The sequence below is a fragment of the Melitaea cinxia genome, chromosome 30 (assembly GCF_905220565.1).
Source record: "Melitaea cinxia chromosome 30, ilMelCinx1.1, whole genome shotgun sequence".
In the NCBI taxonomy this organism is placed as follows: domain Eukaryota; kingdom Metazoa; phylum Arthropoda; class Insecta; order Lepidoptera; family Nymphalidae; genus Melitaea; species Melitaea cinxia.
This window is the reverse complement of record NC_059423.1, coordinates 5,574,523-5,600,218: the sequence shown is the minus strand read 5'-3', so window position 1 is coordinate 5,600,218 and position 25,696 is coordinate 5,574,523. Positions and strand designations below refer to the sequence as shown.

General features: G+C 33.7%; 1 protein-coding gene across 1 annotated transcript; it reads right to left on the bottom strand.

Moving 5' to 3' along the window:
- Nucleotides 1-15,427: 15,427 nt before the first annotated feature.
- On the bottom strand, nucleotides 15,428-25,232 carry LOC123668254 (DNA-binding protein Ets97D). The gene is given in 11 exon segments (XM_045602025.1): nucleotides 15,428-15,905; nucleotides 16,551-16,704; nucleotides 17,315-17,456; nucleotides 17,877-17,962; nucleotides 18,500-18,573; nucleotides 19,007-19,132; nucleotides 19,803-19,920; nucleotides 20,504-20,744; nucleotides 21,389-21,516; nucleotides 22,709-22,807; nucleotides 24,892-25,232. Coding segments are annotated over 11 exon segments (1,440 nt in total). The 5' UTR covers nucleotides 25,040-25,232; the 3' UTR covers nucleotides 15,428-15,781.
- Between the last annotated feature and the right edge of the window lie 464 nt (nucleotides 25,233-25,696).

Sequence of the window (25,696 nt, the reverse complement as noted above, 5' to 3'; positions counted from 1 at the left end):
GAGCAAAATGACTGGGGAAGTAGCTCAACCTTAAAGAAGACTTAGTTTCATCCTTATGGTATCAAAAAAAAATTTATAACTTCAATACTATTAAAGTATAATATAGTAAGAATACATATATTTTTATTTATTTTATTTATGACTTCTTGCATACATATAATCAAACACTTTTACGTAGTAAAAAAGGAAAAAAAAACAACAGTACAGAAATAAAATTATACAAAACGTCTCACACTCAACGACCCCCACTAGGATTATCTCCTGTGTCGGGGGTCCGGAAACCTCACAATACACAAGCACAAACACCCAGATCACGGCAAACATCTGTATGGCCAATACAAATATTTGCTATGTGCGGGAATCCAACCCGCACCCGCTAGCGCAACAGTCACTAACCAGTGCTGTGACAGAAGATTCCAGTGATAGAACAGAACAAAACAGAATAGAATAGACTAGAATAGAATAGAACAGAACTCTATTCTATTCTATTCTATTCGCTTTTGTTCTGTTCTGTTCTGGTCTGTTCTATTCTGTTTTGTTCTGTTCTGGTCTATTCAGTCATAATATTTACTATTACTCTGTGAAATGATTCCAGACCACACCACCTTACAGAAGATCACAACTAAATAATACTGCTTTCAAGCAGTGTTGTGTTCCTGTTGGTGAGTAAGATGACCAGAGCTCCTGGATCATAAAAGATAGGGTCGGCAAAATGCTTGCGATACTTCTGGTGCTGCAGACGTCTATAAGCAACGGTAATCGCTTACCACCAGAAGAACCGTACGCTTGTTTGCCGATCTAGTTATATAAAAAAGCACTATCATTATACTAGTGAATGTTTGCGGGTTTGTTTTTATTTATTAACTCTTTAGTTAAGTGACTTCAAATAGTGTTATAATAGCATATATGATTTCGACAACGTCGCGTGCGATGGAGAAGCCACGGAGATTAATCGGTGTGGTCGAGGTTACTAATTTAAGTGAATTTTAAAGAATGTAGAAGTAGGAGTTGTTTTAAAGTTAATTACTAAACCTAGAACAAAATTTTTAATTAATTTATTTGATGTAAATATTCTTACTATTAGACGACGCGTAGGCGCAATGGTCACAGCACTGGTTAGTGACTGTTGCACTAGCGGTTGCGGGTTGGATTCCCGCACATAGCAAATATTTGTATTGGCCATACAGATGTTTGCCGTGGTCTGGGTGTTTGTGCTTGTGTATTGTGAGGTTTCCGGACCTCCGACACAGGAAATAATCCTAGTGGGGGTCGTTGAGTGTGAGGCTTTTAGTATAATTTTATTTCTGTACTGTTGTTTTTTTTCCTTTTTTTACTACGTAAAAGTGTTTGATTATATGTATGCAAGAAGTCGTAAATAAGATAAATAAAAATATATGTTTTCTTACTATATTATACTTTAATAGTATTGAAGTTATTATTTTTTTTATACCATAAAGATGAAACTAAGTCTTCTTTAAGGTTGAGTTGCTTCCCCAGTCATTTTGGTCCAAAATTTCGAAAAAAATATTTATCGCAGAACAGAATAGAACAGAACGGAACAGAATAGAATAGTATAGAACAGAACAGAACAGACCAGAACAGAACAGAACAGAATAGAATAGAACTGAACAGAATAAAATAGAACAGAACAGAATAGAATAGAATAACAGACCAGAACAGAACAGAATAGAATAGACTAGAATAGAACAGAACAGAATAGAATAGACTAGAATAGAATAGAACAGAACAGAATAGACCAGACCAGAAAAGAACAGAACGATTGACGGTTGATGAACATTATCTGTCTGTCTGTCTTTCTTACCTTATAGTTTTACGGAGCATACAAAAAAAAAGAAAAAGACAACCAAGCGTTTTCTTTATCGCTACACAAATTTTGTGTATGTTATGTATACCAGTGAAGAATTCATTTAGAACTGAATTGAATTATGTAATACGTCATTTGTTTTTATATTTATTAAGCAATTTAAGCAACAATTAGTTACTACTACTAGTTACCCGTTTACGTTACGTATTGGTAACTGAACTACAATTATTTAAGTTGTATGTAAAATGTTTTCTTCTTCTTCTATACGATTACTAAGAAATAATAACTCGTAATTTGTCATGAAGCGAAAATATTTTTTCGATTTTTTTTTATTCATATTATTTGATAGTTTTTTAAGAGTTGTGTTAGTCAGTACACACGGAAAACCAAGAGAAGTGAGAAATCAGATCATCGGAAATCAAAAGCTTGGTCAAACTTGTGTAGTGAAGACTAGGTACTACCCCAGTCGGGCTCTCGGCAATTTCCTTCTGCACCATACCTCGGTTGAAGTTTTACTAATATATAGTTCTCACGTGTTGAATATTAATTTATTACGAAGACTGTATAAATAAAACTAGAATTCATCAAAATTTCGTGATTGACGTCATAACTTGACGACCCGAGTATTGGTGAATGTTAACCTGTTAGTTGAGGAATCGTTTTTATAGGTCAAGCGTTCGCGATTTATTTCTCGAAAAGTATAGTAAAGTAGATTTTAAGATATAAAATCATTTGTATACATTAAATAGACGGATGAAGGTCATTTCTAGTTTGGACCTTAGTCTATAAAGTCTGTTTGGACTAAACTATAATATAATATCATTTATAATAAATAATTCATAACACAGCACTGCTCGGCTACCCAATTTCAAAACACAATAAGGACAAAAAATTTTTTAGTTTAATATGTTTACACGAATCCATTGGAACGAAAAATGCTAAAAAATCGATTTCGATAAATTTGTCCCTTACTGTGTTTTGAAATTGGGCAGCCGATTTACATACGTATAAAAAACAAACAGGTTAGTGTGTGTTGCGTTCTGGCGACTTGTGCTTGTGGTTAGACAGATAAAATTTACAATGTTAATAATTCTTCATTGCAGAATCGACCTTCCGAATCATTAGTAGCAACATTAACAATAAATCATTTATATCTAGACTTAGTTCATTATCATTTGTAAAATGATGTTTTGAAGGTGTTTTTGAAGTCTACTTGTATGAATTTAACTGAGGTAGGGCAGGAAATTTCCAGCCTAAAATATGTAGCAACCCGACTTACAGAAGATCACAGCTAAATGATACTGTTTTCGCAGTGTTGTGTTCCTGTTGGTGAGTAAGATGACCAAAGCTCCTGGGGGGAATCGGAGATAGGGTTGGCAACACGTTTGTTATTTTTATGGTGTTTCAGACGTCTACAAGCTACGGTAATCGCTTACCGTCAGGTGAGCCGTACGCTTGCTTGCCGAACTAATTACCTAAAAAAAAAATTTGACAGACTGATTTGATGATGTTGATGATGAGTATAATAATATATTTTAATATACACATAATTACAGCCTATACAGTCCACTGCTGGACATAGGCCTCCACGTGCTCACGCCAAAAATAACGTGAACTCGTGTTTTGCCCATAGTCACTACGCTGGGCAGGCGGGTTGGTAACCGTAGGGCGGAATGTGTCGCACCGCAGACGCTCAATATCAATATACACAATAATAATAATTTCGCTGGTTCCGGAAAAAGTTACGAATAGATTTTAACCGCAGCCGCAGTAGTATCAAGTACGTACCTAATAAACTAAAACTATTCGACTGACAATTACGAATAGATATATCCTACAATTAAATTGGAATTTCATAGCAAAAAAAGAAAAATTTATGATAAAATTTTATCTGATGGATACCTTTATACGTCAGATAGCTTTAACGGCAATAATGAAACAAGCCCTCAGTGTCATAGGATGTTGAAATAAATATAAATCGTATTTCATGGGTTAAAAGTTGGAAGTTTTAAATATTATTATTGTTTCTTAATGTTTACGAAAACTTTACTGGCTATAATGAAACAACTTTTTTGGATTTTATCGCGGTCTATTATCTGTTTCTGTGGGAGGTCCGCCTGTAACCATGGTTGCTGTAAAGTATCCGAAACGTCGGGCCTCTGAAAAACTTAATAAACCGCAATAAAATCCGAAAAACTTGTTTAGTTTTAAATATTATCAGGCTAGTATAACTTTTGCTATAATATGTATCAAGTTGTACGAAGCCTTTCACTTTAAAGGTTTTCCCCTTGAAGGGATTCCCAAACGCACACGATGATTGCAGACTGATTTATCTTTATCATAAATGTATTATTAATTGAAAAAATATTTATGACTACCTATATGTCGCGGTTTTACCCGATAAAGTATGTAAGGTTGAAAGTTATGAGTAAAAAATTAGCTTATATGTTATACTGGATTCGTACAGCCTTATTACATAAATTCGCCCGAGTAGAAATTTTTTCGTGTTTAGAAGGACCGGACCGGGTATGCCTGATCTGGTCCGGATAAGGTATGTAACGTAAAAGTTTTATCTGGACTTGATCAGAAAATCTCATCTCATCCTGATCAAGCGGTTCGGTCCGGTCCTTTTAAAAACACGAATGTATATTCTTAAAAAAATTATTTAATAAAAAAAGCGAATTGATATTATAAATTACATACTTATTATGATATTTATTACTTAACACTTAACATAATTATTATGATATTTATTTCCGTTTATTTTTTCCAATGTATTATTTATTTATGTTTTTACTTTAAATGTCAATTATTTTTATTTATTTTTATACTATTAATTAATTTTTATTATTAATTAGATTTTATTTATTAACTTTTAATAATTAACTACTTCCTACTACTTACGACTGCTCCACTGTGTAAAAATGGACTCTCTACTAGACTGTCCCGATAACTGCATATATTATACTAAGTGCGCTTAAAAACAGTGATAGTGCGATTCAGGCTCAGTTCGCGTAATATCTTTCAGGCTATCCTGATCTGGACCGGACCGGGTCCTGATCCAGTATTCCTTACCATACTTAAATATATTTTATATCAGGCTATCCTGATCTGGACCGGACCGGGTCCAGATCCAGTATGCCTTACCATACTTGATTATATTTTATATCAGGCTATCCTGATCTGGACCGGACCGGGTCCTGATCCAGTATGCCATACCATACTTGATTATATTTTACATCAGGCTATCCTTGTCTGGACCAGATCTGGTCCTGATAGAGCTTGCCGGATCTGGCATGCCTCATTCTATCCTGATCCGGTCCAGATACATGATCTGGTTGAGCCTAACCTTTTTTCTAGTCGGGGTGTTTTCACTCAAAGACTGAATGAAATATATATATTTTTTTTGCTCAAAGGTGAATTAAGCTGAAAGGCGCGTACACCCATGTCTATGAGTAAAAGATTTGAAAAGAAATCCCTGACCTTGCATAAAGATTCATAGAGGATTGCTTGATTACCTCAGCCTGTAACATCCTACTGCTGGGCATAGGCTTCCTTTTCCATATAGGAGATCGGAGATTTATCCACAACGATGCTCCACTGGGGGTTGGTGGATATATTCCCTACTATGAGTAACGACCGGTATCGGTTGTAGATGACAAGAACCGAGACCAGCTGCTCAACGTGCTCTCCGAGGCATGGTGGGAAGACGTACCAGGATGACATCTATAGCAGAATGAAAGTATTTCTTTTTAGCGAATAGCGTATTTTACGAATGAATGATGATAATATATTTGTTATCTCCACTGGTTTTATGTTACAGAATAATAAAATAAAAACAACGTACACAGCAAAAATATAACGAATACAATGTAAACTATAAATTACAAAGAAGAATTTAAAATATAAATTCTTAACATCTAGCAAAAAATATTCTTATAAATAATACTAGCCGTGTCTCGAGTTTCACACGCATGAATTTGAGGAAAAAGGCCTTATAACCTTTCTCGGTAGGCGGACTTACCACATTTGTTTCTTTTACTTGATCATTATTTTGCTGCGATGTTATTTTAAAACTGCGATATCTCCTAAGATATTGAAATCGAATTGTGTAAAGATCAATTTTGTTTGACATTAAATATTTGTGATGAATACATAAAGGGACATCCATTAATTATATGAGCTGAGAATGGGGGGAGAATGGAGGGATCCAATGACATTTCACCGAATCTCATTTAAGCCGAGGGTGGGGTGATAATAAAAAATATATATTATATTTTGAGTGTACATTTTGCCCCCTAAAATCTATCTCATGATTATTAAAATAATTTAGTTTCTGCTTTGAATTTTATTTAATTTAAATAAATTAACTATAGAATACTTGAACAGTTTATTATTTCTCGTCAATCTCTATTTTATTCAGCGTCAATCTCACGTAAGGAGAGGTGAGGTCTAGGCAAACCTCACTAAATCTCACCTAAGGAGGGGAGGGGTCTAAACTGATCGAAAAATAGCTCATGTAATTAATGGATGTCCCCTAATCAATAATATCATGTTAATAAAAACACTTTTGCAAATAATGTATTATTAAAAAAAAATGCTTAGCATAAAATAGGTTATAGTGAACTAACCTTATAAGATATGCTGTCGCGGACTTTTTTTAAAACATTTAAAGGGAAACAATACATGATTTTTGTGAATCTTTAACCGTTTACGCAGCGCACGCAGCGGAAGCTCTTGAAAAAGAAAAACCCGATTTTGAAACATTCTTCATTGGTGTTCTGCTTCTATTGGTCTTAACGTGATGATATATATACATATATATATAATAAGGCTATATATATATATATAGCCTTATAGTATAGCCTTTCTCGATAAATTGTCTAACACGGAAAGAATTTTTCAAAGCAGACCAAACAAACAAACAAACTCATCACATTTATAATATTAATTATTACAATATAGATTATGTACTGATTCTAGAAACATTGCTCTGCAAAACTATTCACTGTTTTTATTGCACATTCTCTGGTATTTTCATAACTTAAATAAATTAATGCAACAAAGAAGCGATTGAGTGATAAGCCTTACGAAAACCGGATAATACGTAAAGTTGTTGGTTATTTAAAGACATTATCTGATGCTTGAATTTTTTTTGCTTGAAATATGTTTATATGGATCTTAACACACTTTTTACTATTTTTTTTTCTTTTTTTTTTTGCATACAAGCAGACTTACTAGTTCTCACTCTTCCTATAAATATATTTATATCTTGATCAGATTTTCATAGTTGAAAAAAAAACAACAGGTTTTGACAAAATGCATGCATTCAGTCTGTATCATTCCACTGCTGGACACAGGCCTTTTTCTCCACGTAGGAGAAGGATTGGAGCTTAACCCACGACGCTGTTCGACTGCGGGTTGGCGGATATGGTCCCTACTATGAGTAACGATCGCTATCAGGTATTTATGATAACAACCGAGACCGACGGCTTAACGTGCTTCCTGAGGTACGGTGGGGTGACCCACAAGGACAAACATCCAAACCGGAAAAGAAAATTTATACAAATACAAATATCTATCCCGAGTGGGATTCGAACCCGCAGACTTTCAGTGTTTTAGACGAATACTCGCACCTCTACACCAGAGCGGTTGTTCACAATATAGCTTGTTTAAATATAAAATAAGTAATTGTATCTAATATAAAAATTATGTGGTGTCATGGGACACCAGGTAGGAACGAAGTTCCTTCGGATAGTATAGAAGCAACACAACTTGAAAAAAAAAATGTTGAATTTTATATATATTTTCTAGATCTTGATTTTATTTTTTAATTTTGTTGATTGGTTTTTAATTAAGTACATAAAAGTATTTAGGAAATTTAGTATTTTAGAAAATAACAAAACCGTAAAATAAAATAAATGAAAATATAATTCAAACTATTAAGTGAAATAAAAAACATGTGTCTTTATTTATTTTTGTCGACAGTATAAAATTACATAAATAATTAAAAAAAGTTTACTAGTAATATTTCAGTTTTACAAACGTCATATTATAGTCGTGTGACTGATATTACGTCACGCGTTATATACTTTTCTTACGGTTTTACTATCACATTTTTTTCAGTTCGTTCGCCCAGCCAAATGTCAAGCCTGCCGTAAGAAACTTCGTTCCAATAATTATTTTTTTATTGACCTAAGTAGGGGTAATGAATGTATATCAGGGACATATTTTATAGCTTACTGAATATATACGAGTATATCTATGCCAACAACCATACAACTCAAAGGATTCGCCAAAAAACCCATAAGTATCGAGCCTATAACCCGAGCATCTATTTCCCCACACTGACTGCTTGAAAGCTTATTGTATAACACGGTAACATTACTCCTCGTAACACCGGTTAATACCCAGTTTTTTGGTTAGTAAACTGCTTAAAAATATATGACGAGTGAAATAGATTGACGCTGAGAATGAGGATTTATAATGTTTTTAGTTGTAGTACGATATATAGGTGTGATTGTATACCAGCGTTTACTGTATGGATACGAATAATAGACGTCAATTTATAGTTTTTTTTTTTTTTTTTTTTTTTTTTTTTTTTTTAATTTATAATTTGATTCATTTAATAGATTTTTTTTAATACCTCGTTAACCGTTTGAGTAAACTTCAGTTAGTATTGATAATGAATTTGTTAACTTGCAATAAAATAATATACTTAGGGTAAACATAATTAAATTAATTTACAATTAATATCCCTTTGTATTAAAATATATTTCATGATCAAATAAATATTAATATCCTATTTTACTACAATCGATAATCTATGTGTATCAATTCATAAAATTAGTTAAATTAGTAATGAGTAAATAAGTGTTTTCTTGAATGTTGTTACATAAATTAACTAAGCGAATTCTAGGTCAAATTAATACTAGTCAGATTGTATCATTTCAAGTAAAATTGTGATCAGACGCAAGTTCGTTACGTAATTTTTTTTTTATTATAACCAAATAAAAGAAATAGGTACTTTTACGGAATATTAAATTTAAGGAAATATTAAGGCTTTATAGTAAAAAAAGAATAATTATTTCATGTAGGAAGTCGACAAGGATTTTTAATTTGAAAGTATTAAATTTGGTCCCTTTATACGTATATCGAGTACGTTTACCTACGCAAGTCGTTGACCTTACGGAATTTACTTACCAATGAAATTTAACCAAAAATAATAAAAAACAACATTCTTTCGTAACATTGTCAGGTATTTGACAGCACTGGCTGGATGCACTGAGGGTCGCGTTTTCGATGAAAGCTTAGGCAAATATTTGTATAGGTTATACAAGTGTCTTCCGTGGTCTGGGCATTTGAGTTTGTGTTTTGCCCGACATTCCATGGGGTAAGATATTTATGACAAAGATGTTTGTGGATTTAATGGGGCTCTATTTCATGCAAGATATTCCAATCCAATCCAATTTTATAATAAAACGTAGTTTTTTTTTCAAACGGTAATTGTAGATTTTTTTTTTGCCTATTTCTGAAAAATCTACATTCCGAATCGGTGGTGGCTAAAATTTTAATAATGATTAATCAATTAGGATTAAAAACTGCTTTTGATGACTACTTCAATAAAGTAATTTTTGATTTTGATTCCATCGACTTCCTTCTCTTCCATCGACTGGACAGTGCAAGCTAATTCTGTTCAATTCATTATAATACAAATACTTAGGTACATACATATTTATATACGTGTTATTTATATACGTTTATATGTAAATGTGTCTACTTATGTGAACTCTTCCATGCCGTCTTAGTGTTTGTCATGTCCTTTTCATGCTTGAGATTAACTGGAAGATCTAATACTACTTCCCTAGTCGGACTGCTCCCGATTTTGAGCAGGATGTTTCCTGCTGTGCCCTTCCTCAGTCTTTTAATGCTCTTTTAAGACTGTATTTTGTATATGTTTTGGTTTTTTCTTCTTTTATAATTTCCTCAGCGATCCTTCATTTTAGCAAAGTCAGAACCAACTTTATGCCTGCACTTAAAAACTCGTTACGAGTCATGTCACCGTATCAAATGATATTTAACAAATTATGAATATACAACAGGCATTTAAAATTTATTTAACATTAATGAAAAGTTTTTCCAAGGATTTTCCTATGAACAAATGCTAAGGCCATAAACCGAAAATACAGGTTATAAGTTGCCTATAGTTTAGCTGTGTGGTTACGGCAATAAAAAATATAGCCACCCCCTCTCTTCCTGTGGGTGTCGTAAGAGGCGGCTAAGGGGTCACACAGTTCCACTACCACCTTGGAACTTAAAAAGCCGACCGATGGCGGAATAACTATCCAACTGCTGGCTTTGAAATACACAGGCTAAAGACTGCGGTCACCAACCCGCCTGCCTAGCACGGTGACTATGGGCAACACACATGAGTTCACGCCATTTTTGGCGCGAACTTATAGAGGCCTATGTCCAACAGTTGACTGCGATAGGCTGAACTGATGAAGTAGACAGTAAGGCAGTCAATTATATACACACTATTAGGAATAATTCAAAAAGTACTCATCATATATCGATCAAATTTAAATGAGACAACACGGGAAGCACTAGCTTTCAATTTTAAAAACAATGATCTAAATGTAACAAAAGATAACAAACATAAAAAATATAGTCGTATTGAGAAACTTTTTTTTGATGCCGATTATTCTGATTATGATTGAAATATTGCGTGAAATTAGTACTTTAGTCTATACCTTCTAAAGTCGGTCAAAAACACACTTCTTTTACGGTCTTCAAAATTTCTATTGTGATTAGGTATAATCTCGATTGCATCAACCAATCTCCTTTGTATCTTCTCCATACTACGTAACATGGGTGAAATTATGTGCTCTTTTAACACCATTAAGGCCTGTTTCACCAGTGGATAACGCTACTTGACGGATGATGATATCCAACAGATAAAAATTTTTGACGTATTATCTATCTCCTCCTAAACTCCTCCGAAACGGCTTGACCGATTCTCATGAAATTTTGTGTGCATATTGGATAGGTCTGAGAATCGAACAACATCTATTTTTCATCTTACTAAATGTTAAGGGTAATCCACCCCTAAATATATTTTTTTAATTTTTAGATAAATTATTTATTTATTATTTTATGATTTGGCGTTGAATACATGCAACCCTGAATTTTCACCCTTCTACCACCAACTCCAATAATCTTTTTTTCCTAACGCTGTCAAAGTCTAATCGTAACTTATTTGCAGGATAAAATTTATTCACAACTTGATAAACAGGCCCTAGTAGTCTTTGAAATGAAATAAAAGGATTTCTTTCGCCATAAGTATAAACTTATGGTGTGTAACAAACATAAACATTCTAATTTTATTTAACCAAATGAATTAACAAATTTAAGTATTATTGACAGAAACAGTAAAACGAATTTACCCTGTAAGTCAGATCAGTTCAATCAGGTAACTGTTAGACGCTATCACCCATCAACCAATCATTCAATCAATTAGACGCTATCAGAAAAGTTAGAAAACCGTTTTATTCCAACGATTTCAGTAATAAAATTTATCCTAAAGTAAATCGTGCGTAATTTTTATTTATATAGATTTTAACAAAATAATAAAATTGTCACATCTTAAACGCTTTTTTTTAATAAGAAATATTTTTATTAATGTTGCTACTAAAAGGTTTAGAAAATAGTGACATGATGGCAAATGGTGACAGTTCATTGGAATGCCAGTGTGAAGGCTAGTCAATATAAACAGGTTATAACTTAATGGTCTATGATTAATTGGTCAAGGGACGTGACCAAGGTGAGCAACAACGATCAGTCACTATTCCCTTAACGCGAATCGAGCAAAATATTAAAATGTACTTTTTTCAAATATGCTGAAATAGGGCCCGTTGAGGTGGCGAATGCTAGCGCGACCCCACCCTCCCAGGACCCCACTCTCCAGGGGTAGGACTTAGGGGTAGGCTCACACTTGGTGATTTTTAGTCGGTAGGAGTCTAACATAACCCTCTGGCGCCCCCGCGCTGGAGGATATCCATGATGGATTTTCCCCCGTAAAAAAGGGGGGCACGGGCACAGTAGGAAATATCCTGCTCAAAATCTGGGGCATTACCTCGATCTTAAAGAAGATAACACTACTCTCAAATAGTTCACAGGAACACATCTGGTGAAGGTCAAGGGGTGGGGTTGGGTCGGCGACGCACTTGAGACGTCTACTAACTACAGCAACCGCTTACCATTATGTGAGCTGTAGCCTTATTTCTCAACCTAGTTATATAAAAAAAGGCTTTTTAAAGATTTTGAATCATCGCTGTACAGTAATATTATATTATTTTGTGTGAAGCTACCACTTTATTCAGAATGCAGATTTTGTATAAAACTGGCTACACCACGCGATTTCAATCGCGTAATTTCCGATCCCATGGGAATGTCAGGATAACAAGTATCTTATCTATTATTCTAGATTTCCAGCTCTCTACGTAGGGGCCTTTATAGACTTTTGTCCTACCTACGTGTTCGAAAGTAGCTGTCAATTTTTTTGAACTCTGTCATTCATATAAAACACACCATAATAAAATAAACCGAGTTACCAGTGTAAAGAATATAAACTGAATTTATATATATTTATATATCAGTTATAAAACTGGAGTCTTTGTTTTGTATAAAAGACCTTTTTAAAATTACACGTCAAGCTCTCACTAGATGACAGTGTCACTTCGGTACTGTGCGGTCATCGCCATATTATTGTAGAAAAACTTCGCTCTGCTATTTTTTATAAATATTATGTGGTTCTATTCATTCAATGACAATATAGCACCGAGCCATAAATCAAGGTAAAAGTGTTACTTTTGTACCCGGTCAGCCTTACCAAGTTTCATTAAAAACTAAGTAACAAACATACATACGTACACACATAAAATCGTAGAATAAAACAATATAAAAAAACATCAATAAACTTTATTTGTACATAATCTCTTATTATAATAAATTTTTCCACTTTTCATAAACAAGTAAAAAAAAATGCATTTTAATGTAACATTTCAATGTTATGTCGATTCAATTTACAGTCTTTTTATCTATGATAAGATCTTTCTTATATGTATATGTAATTATATTTAAAAATAAAAGCCAATAATGAACCAAAATAAAAAAGTGCGTGCATATAAGGGTGTACACATGTCAGAAGTGAAACTTCTTTGGTAAACTAATTTTCAAGTCTCGTTTATATTTATACAAATCTAAAGCTTTAGATTTCCGTTCCAGCGCCATCGACAAAAAAAACGTTGTCGTTTCATCAAAACGATGCTATTTCATCCGTAAAAATTTTACCCTCATGCGCCTAAAGTTTTACTTAAAATAAAATACCTGATCCATAACACATGCATGTCTGAACCAAAAAAAAGTTGCTATTTAATTGTATGATCCAATCTGAGCCAAAATATAATGAACCAAAATGTCTCAGAAAGAGAATCTCATCGAAATAATTACTTAATACTTCCTAGTTTTCAACTGTATTCAGTATATCACAAAATTCTTAAACATTATAAAAGAAAAAAATACATACAATGATACTAGATTTACATTTATTTGTATTACTAGTCTATTCGCGCCGTGGCTAGTTTAGCCACGCCCCTTGACCAATTAAATCGTAGTAAATTAGACCATAATTTAAAATTCTCTATTTGAAAACAGGTTTGGCCCTTTTGTCTCACACTCAACGGTCGTCGGACAGGCGCTCAAATTATCTACTAGTTAAGGTGATGACTTACTATTTCCTTAAAGCGAATACATTTCAGTGCTAAAAACATATAAAATGTGAAGGCTCTCAAAATATTACATAACAGGTAAAATACTACAAACGTAAAATGCCTTCAAATTTTAAATCTTTTTAGAATAATCGTATTTATATACTTTTTATCAGACTAACATAAATTTTAATATTTATATTGAAATAAAATAAAAGTAATTTTAACTCTGCCGATCCCAAGCCCAGAAGTGAAAAGAAGAGGGTTAGCGGGATGCCCATCTTTCTCGCCATAAAGCCCCTATTGTGCCCACAACACATTATTATTGTACCGATCTTACTAATAAACGGACGTGTCAACCAAAATTAATAGCGTTTCATTGCAATACTCCTCAATGAGACATAGACAGCTATACATATTGTCATAAGTACAGTCGGGCGGCGGTCAAATAATCCGACCACTTCTAAGCACCACTGGCCCTGAGGGACTAAATGCTCAAAAAAAGACTACATCGGAAGGAATTGGAACCCACTGCTAGTGTTTTCCCATGAAGATAAAATCCTTCACAGAGAACCAGACCAACAGGAGTTAGATAGGAGATAATTATGCAAGAAGGAGAAAAAGTGACATATGTAAAATAGGTGGCATTTCGTATGGGATATTTTCCAGGCAACCGTAGATAGATAGATATATAATATAAACACACAAATTATAACGAAACAACTTTTTCGAATTTTATCGCGGTTCATTAGGTTTTTTAGATGCCTGAAGTTCCCGATACTTTACAACAACCATGCTCCCGAAAGGTCCTCCAATATAGAATCCGAAAAAGTTGTTTCATTAGGATGAGTGAAAATCTGGTAACATTAGAAAACAATAAATACACAAAGTTTGCAAGAATATAATTATATAAGCTAGAGGCATTACATTAAACCAAACATACTACATCAGTCATCAGTCAGTCAGTTCAGCCTATCGCAGTCCACTGCTGGACATAGCCCTCCCCAAGTTCGCGCCAGACATCCCGGTTTTCCGCAATCCTCGTCCAGCCTACACCGTTAATCTTACGTATATCGTCGGTCCAGCGATACACTATATATTCTACATAAATAAAAATGAATGTTGCTAAGCGCATAACTCGAGAATGGCGCGACCAATTCGGCTAATTTATTGTTTTGTATGATCCTTAAGAGCCACGGAAGGTATTGATACTTAAAAAAAAAAAAAATCTTGCTATTAACTTTTGACAGAACAAAGTCTGTCCGGGCAGGTAGTTACACTTATAATTGTAAAAATAAAAAAACTTTGTCAACATTTTACACAATAATCACAGTTATTCTATTACTGATTTCGTACATATAACATAAAAATAGTATGTAGTATTTTTTTAATTAAAAGTAACACCTACAGGCCCCATATTACCCATTACTTTTGTTAAGCATCATTACGCTTATCCTACAGACGATTTATTACGTAAGACTGCACATCGACAGTACTGTGACTGCCCAGTAAACCTAGAACCTGGTCCGATGCTGACTTTTCATCTGTAAATACTTACATATGGTTGGATTTATAACGCCCCTCGCTTATAGTGACTTGTATTATGACATTTGTAAAATTAAAAAAAAAATTCATCAATATTAACATATACCTATTCTATATAAAATGCTTTTTTTACACCTATGTAATTCGTATAATTATATAGATTTTTACGGCTTGGCTAAAAGTATTATGCACCCATAATAAATATACTGCACTCTCATTTAGCGCGATACTCGTGTAACAAAACTTAGTTTAACATCTGATGTATAAATAAAAAAAAATCTTTTTTTGTCATTATTTTTTATCATGTCATCTAAAGTAGTTTTATTTTTCTGTAAACTTCAAATATTCAGAAAGTTGTAGAGTGCCGTATACTTTGGGCCAAAGCCTATATCTATTACATCATAGAACATAAAACTGATTATTTAGTATATAGCTAATTTTTTATTGTTCAGTTTAGGTATATGTATACAATTAATACTAACTTTTTGGACTTTCTACCTAATTCAGAGCTGTTGAACGTAACCTAACGTTATCTAATAGGTCTGTTGATGCTGTTTAATATGCCTTGTTATGGTAAACTTTTTTTTTACATCCATATAAATATTTACATATAATGTTATTTATAATTCTTATGTAATTATATCTATGTTATATTAATATTTTCTTCAGTCAATTTAGCGTCGTACACCTCTTTAACCAACTCCGCGAGCTCACCCGCCCCGTAACCCAATAACTGTCGTAAGTCGCATACAAATTTGTACACGAATCTGTAAATTAAAGATATTTTAATTTTATTTATTGCACACTTAAAATGAAAATATTCAAACTTAACAAAATTCAAAGGCAATCTTATCGTTGATAGCGATTTCTTGCCAACAATCCGTATCCATAAAAGAACTATTAATAATATGAAACAACTAGACGCACAATGTTTAGGCAGTTGGCTTTAGAATCTAAACTTATGAAAAATACAATGAAATATGAAAATTATTAATTACATATACTATAACCCTAATATTATAAATGCGAATTTTTGTAAGTACAGTTAGATTGGAATTATATTGGAGTTTTAGACTAAGCTTTATCTAAACGCCGTACACTTCATAGCATGACGATACGGATTGGAGGACTCGGTAACACACACAACATAAAAGGAAACATCCAGACAACGAGCGGGCGTAAGCGGGCATAAAGCCCACGACGCTTGTACAACTGCTAGTTGTGAGCACTACACAACTATTTTAAAGTAAGTAAACTTTCGTGAATTAAGTTGTACAAACGCTTCTATACGACTTAACGGCAAAGTTTTAAGTATGAGCCAAAATTATATAAAATGAGCCAAAATGACAATTTGTGATCCAAAATATCTCAATATTCGTAATTAAGCTATTATGATACGTTATACGTCTTACCTCTTGCCCGCGACTTTTGCTATCATATCTCCATCATAATAGTACCGTAAAGCTCTCGAAAGCTTCTCATAGTTCATGGCTGGTTTATGCTTACGCTTTCCCCAAAGACGAGCTACCCTCTCCGGTTCTAGGAGTTTGAATTCACCTTCCGTACCTGGGTTGGGATATTATTTCAATTGAAAAAAAAAATTCGTAATAACCCTGATAACATATTAATACATGCTTTTTTATACGTTAGATTAAAATTGACAAAACAGTGATTATAATTACAGCATTCTATAGCTTAGTATTAAAGCTTTATTATTATTTTAGTTTGTATATGGATGTGTAAAACAGTATATGTTATCCGATACGGTATGTTTAGTCCACAAAATTATCTGTCTAGCTTTTGTAACTACGTAATACTAATCAAATAACGCGTAGCGCTTATTATACAATAACTGTTTCGCCGTGTCACTTTAAAATTACTTCAACTATTACAGATATATCCCGAACTACACACAGCCATAAATTCAAACTTGCGCTATATGACTTCTTACAGGTACATCAAAACAAACACTCATAGGTATAGGTTATACGTATACAGTGTCCCGTTACTATTACGAGTTCCTAAGTTTGTAAGAATGGATGATGAAAACTACCGAAGTGATAACAATGATAGGATAGATAATAACATATAGGCTAATTTTTATCCCAGTAATCATATAGGATCTACAAGTACAATCGCAAGGCACAGCTAGTAAAACAATATATAAACAAATTACCATGCCATCGAATGACGTCAAAGTATTCCGCACTTGTCAGCAACTCCAGTAGAAATTGCCACAGCTGTATCTGACCATTGTTGCCGTTCCTTGACGTGACGTACGGGCAGGTATCTTCGTCGTTTGACGGTTGGATTATTAACTGCAATAAATGAGAGTTGTTATTGTAATGATTGATCTGTGGTGAGTAAGGCGACAAGAGCTTCTGGGGGAATTGGGGGTAGGGTCGGCAACGCGTTTGCGATGCTTTTGGTGTCAAAGACATATATAAGCTACGGTAATCGCTTTCCATCAGAAGAGCATTACGCTTGTTTGTCACCTTTCTAATAAAAATATGAAGGCCCTTTACATAAGAACGGCATAGTTGCTGCTTAAAATAATGAAATTAAATGGATAATTAAGCTCATAAAAAAAGAGTAACAAAGGAGAGAGAGGTCCAAAATGGTAAAATCCGTGACGCATTTTACGAACCGTCCCTTACAAGGCAAATTTGTCAACATTTACTGCTCAGTTTAGGACCAAGGATCAACCCTATATAGATTTGGAGAGTATTATTTAATACCTGTTTGGGTTTCTTCTTGATTGCGGACTGCGGCATGTCTAGAACGTCTTTGACTGTTGTTGGCTGTTCATCGTTCTGAACGACGGCTAAAAATCAAGAAAATATTTGTTTATTTTAATATATTTCTTATATTATTATACAAGAATTTGAATATTGAAAGAACTTATGATTTTAAAGTAATTTTCTTTATGTCATGAAAAGAAATCAATTTGAAACAAATTGAAACCAGAAAACCAGATTTAAAACTAAACATACATACGATTACAATAAACGTCTCACACTTAATAGGCCCCACTATAATTTACTCCTGCTTTTGGGGTCCGGAAACACAATACATGAGCACATGTGTGCTCAGACCACGGTAACCATCTATATGACCAATACAAATGTATGCTATGTGCGGGGATCGAACCACAACCATCAGTGCCACAGCCATAAACCAGTGTTTTGACCGTTACGCTAACGGGTCGTCAAAACGCTGAGAAGACAAAAACATATTCTACAACTTTATTTTATTAATTATAGAATAAATAACTTAGATCTGTCACAATATTACTACTATAGAATATAATCTTAATTTTTTTTAATACATTAATGAGTATCACAAAAAAGTTATAACTTACCTATAAATTTACATTTCCTAAGTAATTCGAAGTGTGTCCAAAATAGGTCCCCAGGATCGGATGGCACTTTTTCTCTGTAAAAGAAGTCATTCAGCAAATCAACCAAACCGTTAATAAATTATGAGCCAAAATGTCTCATATATTTTTAATTGTACATTACTCATTTTCGTATCAATAAGTTCTAATAGTATAACAAAACTTATAAATTTTTAAAACATATCAATTCTCTTTGCCTCTTCTCCATGTGAGGAGAAGGGTTGGAGCTTAATCCCCCATACTGTTCTACTGCAGATTGGTAGGTGAAAACGTAAAAATTATCTTTAATAAATTTCGTGAAGCTTATAACTAGATAAGGGCGACTAAAAATGTTAGTTAAAAATTGGTTGAGCTCTTGGTGAAGTCAGGGGGGGGAGGATCCTGGTTTATAGGCTACAGTGACCGCTTACCATCAGGTGGACCATACTTGTTTCCCACCATAGTAGTATAAAAGAAAGAAACTCCACTCACTTGAAATACAAGTTCGAAAGACAGCATAATTCCGATCCCGGTATCGCCCAGTCCGACAACTTTACCCCGCGGAGATTGAACTGACGTACCGCCCATTGAATCCACAGTTTCACATGTTGAACCGACCTGGTAGGTTTTATAAAGATTATGGCCAATTGTTACAAATATAATGGTATGTCATTTTGAAAATAAAACACCGCCTAGGGCCCATCCTTGTCCACAGATGGTCAATTTATATGACCCACCCAAATACCTAGAGTGTGACGCATATTTTGTAATTTTAACCTATAAATTCTTATCTATTAAATTAAAACATCAATTATATTATTTTATTTCCATTTACCTACCAATTAGATATATTTTGAAATATGATGTTTAGTAATTTTGACCCTCCCCACTCCTTGTCACACAATGTCACACTTCGTCGACCTACCTTAATTTGTGACGTAATTTATGAATGGCCTCCTCCTCATCACCAATTTCGCTAAAATTTCTATCACATATAGGGCTTGACTATAAATGAAAGTACTCGAAGTGAGAATTTCAGATGTTAAACGTTTAAATAAAATTTTTTGACATCGCTGTAGTAAAGTTAAAACAATTTAATTTAACTTATTCCTCGAGCAACTGTTAGCATTGTGGTAAGATTGTAACACAACGATCAGAGATTCGATTCATCGTGTGCAGACATTTGTTTTTTTTCTGTTAGTAGTTTTAGCCAAAAAAAAAAACAACAGCCCCTCGGCTATCATCACAAATTTCCGCGTTTAGAATATTTACAGGGATTCTGGCTCACCACTCAGCTGGATCATCTGGTATTCTTGCTCGGCTGTGGTCATTGCGGAAATTCGCATCAACGACCCATTTAACCGCCGCTGCGTGGGGTTGAATCACCTCAGCTTGAGGCTCTGATGCTTGAGGAAGTTCTTCGACATCTGATAAAATTAATTGTTGAATCATAGTAATTTTACCGTATTATAATATGTATTTGCTTGCCTATCATGTGTGAAATGTATGAGATGCTTTGCAACTTTATGTACCATCTGTAAAACTACATTACTTACACAACTTGTAAATAAATGATTTATTTATTATTTATATTTATTAAAGTAAAACTTCTTAAGGCACGCTTGATTTAGTGTTAGAAAAGTGTGAACGAGCGAGGCGAATGGAAGTTGAGAGGGAGGTATAAGTTAGTGAAGATAAAAAAGAGAAAGTTACGTTTTGTATATTACTGTAGAACTACTAAAGAAGTTTTCGTGTGGTCTAAAGTGCACTCGTTTTTTTTTTTTTTTATTTAAATAAGACAAACTTAGTCAAACATGAATTGGTCATTCGAAATAAAGCTTTTTGATTTGTTTATTACAAAGTAGATTTGGAAGACGCTTTTTATGCTGAATCAATTAATGTGATATTTTAAAGTCTATATCATGCTCCGTAACAAAAAGAAATTGCGACTAATTGGATCCAAATTGGATTATCCAACTGATGGATCACCCTTTCCTTCTCCATCTCTTTCTTTCACAGTCATCAATCAGTCACGTATTTTATTACACCATTGTGACTAATAAAATAATAACTTACATTCCTCTTCTTGCGGTAGTTGTAACAGCTCTTCATCGGGTTTGAGGACGTCCATTATATTTATTTTCTTCTGGAAGGCACGTATTTGTATATTTACCTGAACCACACCAGTGCCACGTATGCATTGTTCGACTAAAGTTTTGTGATTTTCCAACTGAAAAATATAAACACATAATACGATAAATACTCAAAAAAATTTTTTTACCTTTTGAATCCTGAATTATCAAATTTTATATTTGTGTATTTTGGAAATTTTTAAAGTAATCCAATAAATTTTGTCATTAAGAGTGCGCCAATAGAGGGCGCTATGGTAGAGTTAGTCCGACATGATAGTGTTTTTTTAAATAATGAATACTTATAATTTCGGCCAAATGACTTACGCAAAATACAGTACCTCTATTCCCATACATTTGTCATTTAATAATCTTGTACAGTTATTGGCACGGTTATTGAGCACTGATCTTTAATTTAAATTCCACATTTTTTAAATATAGATATAGATATTTTTATGAATAATTTCTCATTGTATTTATGGGTTTATTTAAAAAACTAAAACTAAACAAAAAAAATTTTCTGTTTGCGACCCCTAAAGCGATCCCCACTCTGTCACAGAGCGCTAAATATCCTTGCCGATACCAATACTAAATAATATGCTTTGACCTTAGTCTTTTAATTTAAAAAAAAAAATAACAAACTTTAAATTTATTTACTGGTAAAATCGCTGGTGGTATTTTGTCGTGTATGCAAATACTATGAGCTCGAAAGCAACATTTACTATCGCAGAAATGAATATCATACCATTTTAGCATCTTGCAACCAGAATGTATAGTCTGATAGATCAGTGTTCAATCTTCTTTCCAGCATCGATCTCAAATGTGAAAGCCTCGTACGTATATCCATGAGCTGTACCACTTCTATTATTTCCTCTGAAAATATTACAAATAATAAATTATAATTTGCTCTACACAGCTTTCGTATAAATATTATGAGGGATCGTTTGGGAGGATGGATTGAAGTTGCAACTGAGCCAAAATACCCACAATCCAGTATGATCCATCATGACCCAGAACCCCTGTTAAGTGTAATTGATGCGAACGTTTGTGAAGATGGATCAGATTGTGAATGAACTGACAATGAGCCAGAGTACCACATGATCAGGAGAAAGATTAAACCAGGAACTGTTCAATTTACGAACGTTTGTAAAAATTAATCAAAGATGGATTGAATTGAGTCAGAATATTCTTGAATCCGGCGAAAGGTTGAGACAGGAATCAGGACCCTAGGTGGCAAATGCTAGCGCGACCCCATCTTGCCCCACCCAGGCGGACGACTGTTCACACGTGATGGTTTTTTAGTCAGTAGGAGTCTGACATAACAATGATGGATTTTCCCAACATAAAAAAAAGGAATGTGGACCCTGTTTAAAATAACGATCGACCTTTAGTAAAAATCAAAGTTGCATGAAGCTGAGCCAGAATAAATTATGATCCAAAAAATTTGTGAGCCAGATACCCTAAAGTTATTATTATGAACAACATCGGGTCTTATCTACGTGCATAATTTATACAATTCCATCCACACAAAACCAGGACACATATATATTGTGTGATATTGAAAAGCCTATAGCTTTCCTCAATTAATGATCTATTAAAGAGTAAAATAGTTTTTCGATTTCAACCATTAACTTATATAAGTAAGAAATAACAAACAATTCAGTTTTACAAGCGACTTCAATTAAAGACGGTTTTCAATTGAACTGTATTATTTTAATGTGTATTACCTCATAACTTTTTACTCTGCGTACCAATTTTGATGATTCTTTTCATTTTAGGACCAGACCTTTTCATGTGGTCCTATTTAAATTTAAGTGAGATTTTACGAGTTGTAATGTTATTACTAAAAATGTGAATATTAAATTATTTTATTCTGCCCGCCTGCCCAGCGTGGTGACTATGGGCAAAACACATGAGTTCACGTTATTTTTGACGTAAGCTTGTGGAGGCCTATGTCCAGCAGTGGACTGTATAGGCTGTAATGATGAAAATATATTTATCCATTTAATGTTGGCAAAAATTACCTTATTAAAAGTTAAAAATTTTAAAATAAATAAAATCATACCGCTGGAATCATTGCTCTGTATTGTATCCTCTTCATCGGGAGTATCTGTGAATACTGTTAATGGTGCTTCAAGTATTTCTGTGCCGGTTTGCATGAGACCTGTAATTATTAATTAATTCATTATTAATAAACATCATTATGTGATATGATATATCCTGATAGCGATCGTTACTAATAGAAGGGAACATATCCGCCAACCTGCATTGAAGCAGCGTGGATTAAGCTCTGATCCTTCTCCTACATGGGGAAAGAGGCCACCACGCTGCTCTAATGCGGGTTGGCGGATATATTCCCTACTATGAGTAACGATCGCTATCAGGTGTACATGATAACAACCGGGACCGACGGCTTAACGGCAAAAATTAAAACCAGCAAAATTTGATGGTCTGCTCACATTCATACTCAGATTTTCTGTGGCATAATAAATGCTATTTAATTTATATCGTAAATATTAGATTCATTCGTAAACTCAAAAAAACTAAATCAATTTTAAAAAAAATTGTTTCCTTAAATTGTTTTTTTTTTTTTTTAATTTATTGACTGTTGTTATATAACATACTTGAACTTTTTAACAAATTAATTATGTTAAAAACATTTTATACCATAGTTATTAATTTTTATTATACATTAGAAAAAGATCAAGATGGTTTTTTGGTTGTCACACTATACTAAGTAGCACAAAGATCACGCGGCTCATATGACTCGCACCATACGACCAAATTTACCTAAACTTGCAGAGCGAAAATTATGAAATGGCTCTTAAGTGCAATAAAGAATATATTATTTATTTATGCATTATGTATTATACATTTATGTAATTATTTTATTACACATATTGTTATGTAAATGTGTAAATATGTATGTTTATGTGTATATAGTTTTTAGTCTATTGTATATGCTGTATATATGAATCTTATACTATGTATATAATAAATTGCACCATGTGCCTGTTTTATGTTACAAATATTTCTTCATAGACGGGTTGTCTGTAAGAAATCACTCTCGGTGATACTGCCTTTGGATTTTATTTAGTTTTTTTTTTGTATCTTATTAATGTACTTGTAAGTGTGCAAAAAAATATAAATAAATAAATAAAAAGAATACATAATAACTACAATGGCTTCGAGCAGCCGCCATGTTTGTTTTTTTTTAATGTCACCTATCTAAGAACACTTGGGCAGCTAAGACGAACCTAACAATACCTCAATTATGTAAATCCGTTCAGTGGTTCTGGAAATATGAGGTAGTAATATTACATACATACATACAAGATACGCGCGAAAAACATAACCCTTCCTTGGCAGTCGGGTAAATATAGAATAAATATGAATGCTTGCTAGACATGAGTATATGCATAGAGCACTATAATGGTAGCATTTACAAGCCCAATCAATAATTATAGATTTTGAATTTGAACAGGGAAGATTTGCTGATATTCTTATGTACAACAGTAATAAGCCAATTACAGGTGGCACAGGATTAAACATCAGCCTGTAATATCCCACTGTTGGGCATAGGCCTCTATCCCCGTGTAGATGAAAGATCAGCGCTTAATCCACCACGCTGCTCCAATGCGGGTTGGAGGATATATTCCCTACTATGAGTAACAATTGCTACCTATCAGATGTTCATGACAAATTGATTACAACTGGAACCAAAGACTTGATGTGCTCTCTTGAGGCACGGTGGGAAGACCCACAAGGGCTGCCACCAAACATCTGTATGGCCAATACAAATGTTTGTCATATATGGGGATCGAACCAGCAACCACCAGTGCAACAGCCACAAACCAGTGCTGTGACTGTTGCGCCAGTGTGTCGTCTAGGATTAAACAAAGTTAATGTATATAGATATTTAGAAATTGTACATGGTAACTGTTATCACATAACACACTGCCTATCACTTTTACATTACATTAATTAGTGAGCAGGATTTAAACGTGACCTTTGGAGCATCATATAAGACATAATAAGATAAACTACAACTTATGAATTCGTAGGTTGCAGATAGAAATATCTAACAGGTAAGGCAGGTAGAAATATTTCACAAAACTTTTATTCGTCGGACAACATTATACGTCAGATAGCTTTATCAGCAACTGACAGGCAATTAATACGTAAAAAATAATATCGTATGGTTATTGTTGTGTTCAAGGTTCTTGTTATTACAATCCTAATTCTTACCTAGATCTGATTCTGTGACGTATTGTGGTATAACCGACAGGGGGTCGGACGTTTCAACACACTCCGTGTCCTCTGTATAACTATTTTCACCATTTTCCATCTTTATAGCTCGAACATTTAACAAATCGTTTATATCAGTAACTTCCATATTTGTAATTAATCAAAATAACGTCACCGTCACACTATATGCTATGAAATTTACAACGAATATGCTGACAATATAAAAAACAAATTGTACACACGGAAAACTTGTTTCTAAAGTTTACATAAATATTATTTGAAAATTTTTAGGAAAAGGAAATTGATTAGAGCTACTTCCGCGTGCGCCAAAACGATATTTCATAGACAATTGACGTTGACGTTTCCTTCTACTAATGTTGCCATGTTACACGTCTATGAAATTAAAAATATTTTTGAAGTAAAACTTTTTTCGTACGCTTGACTTGGGGAGTGATAAATGCGTGACGAGAGCGTTGCGAAGAGTGTGATCGGGCAAGGCGAACGGAAGTGGAACTGAGGTATAATTTAGTGAAGATAGAAAGAGAGAGAGTTCTTTCGTATATTACTGTAAGGACAACTAAAAAAGTTTTAATCCTGTCATGTGATTTAAAGCACACTCATTTTTTTAAGTAAAGCTTCTTTACGCACGCTTGACTTGGAGAGTAAACTGGTGAATCTGTAACGAGAAACTTACAAAAAGTGTGATAGGGTGAAGCGAACGGAGCAAAAGAGATAGAGGTGCAAGCACACATTTTCTTTCTCTCTGTCTCAGACAGCCAGTTACTTTTCGTATATCTAAGACATA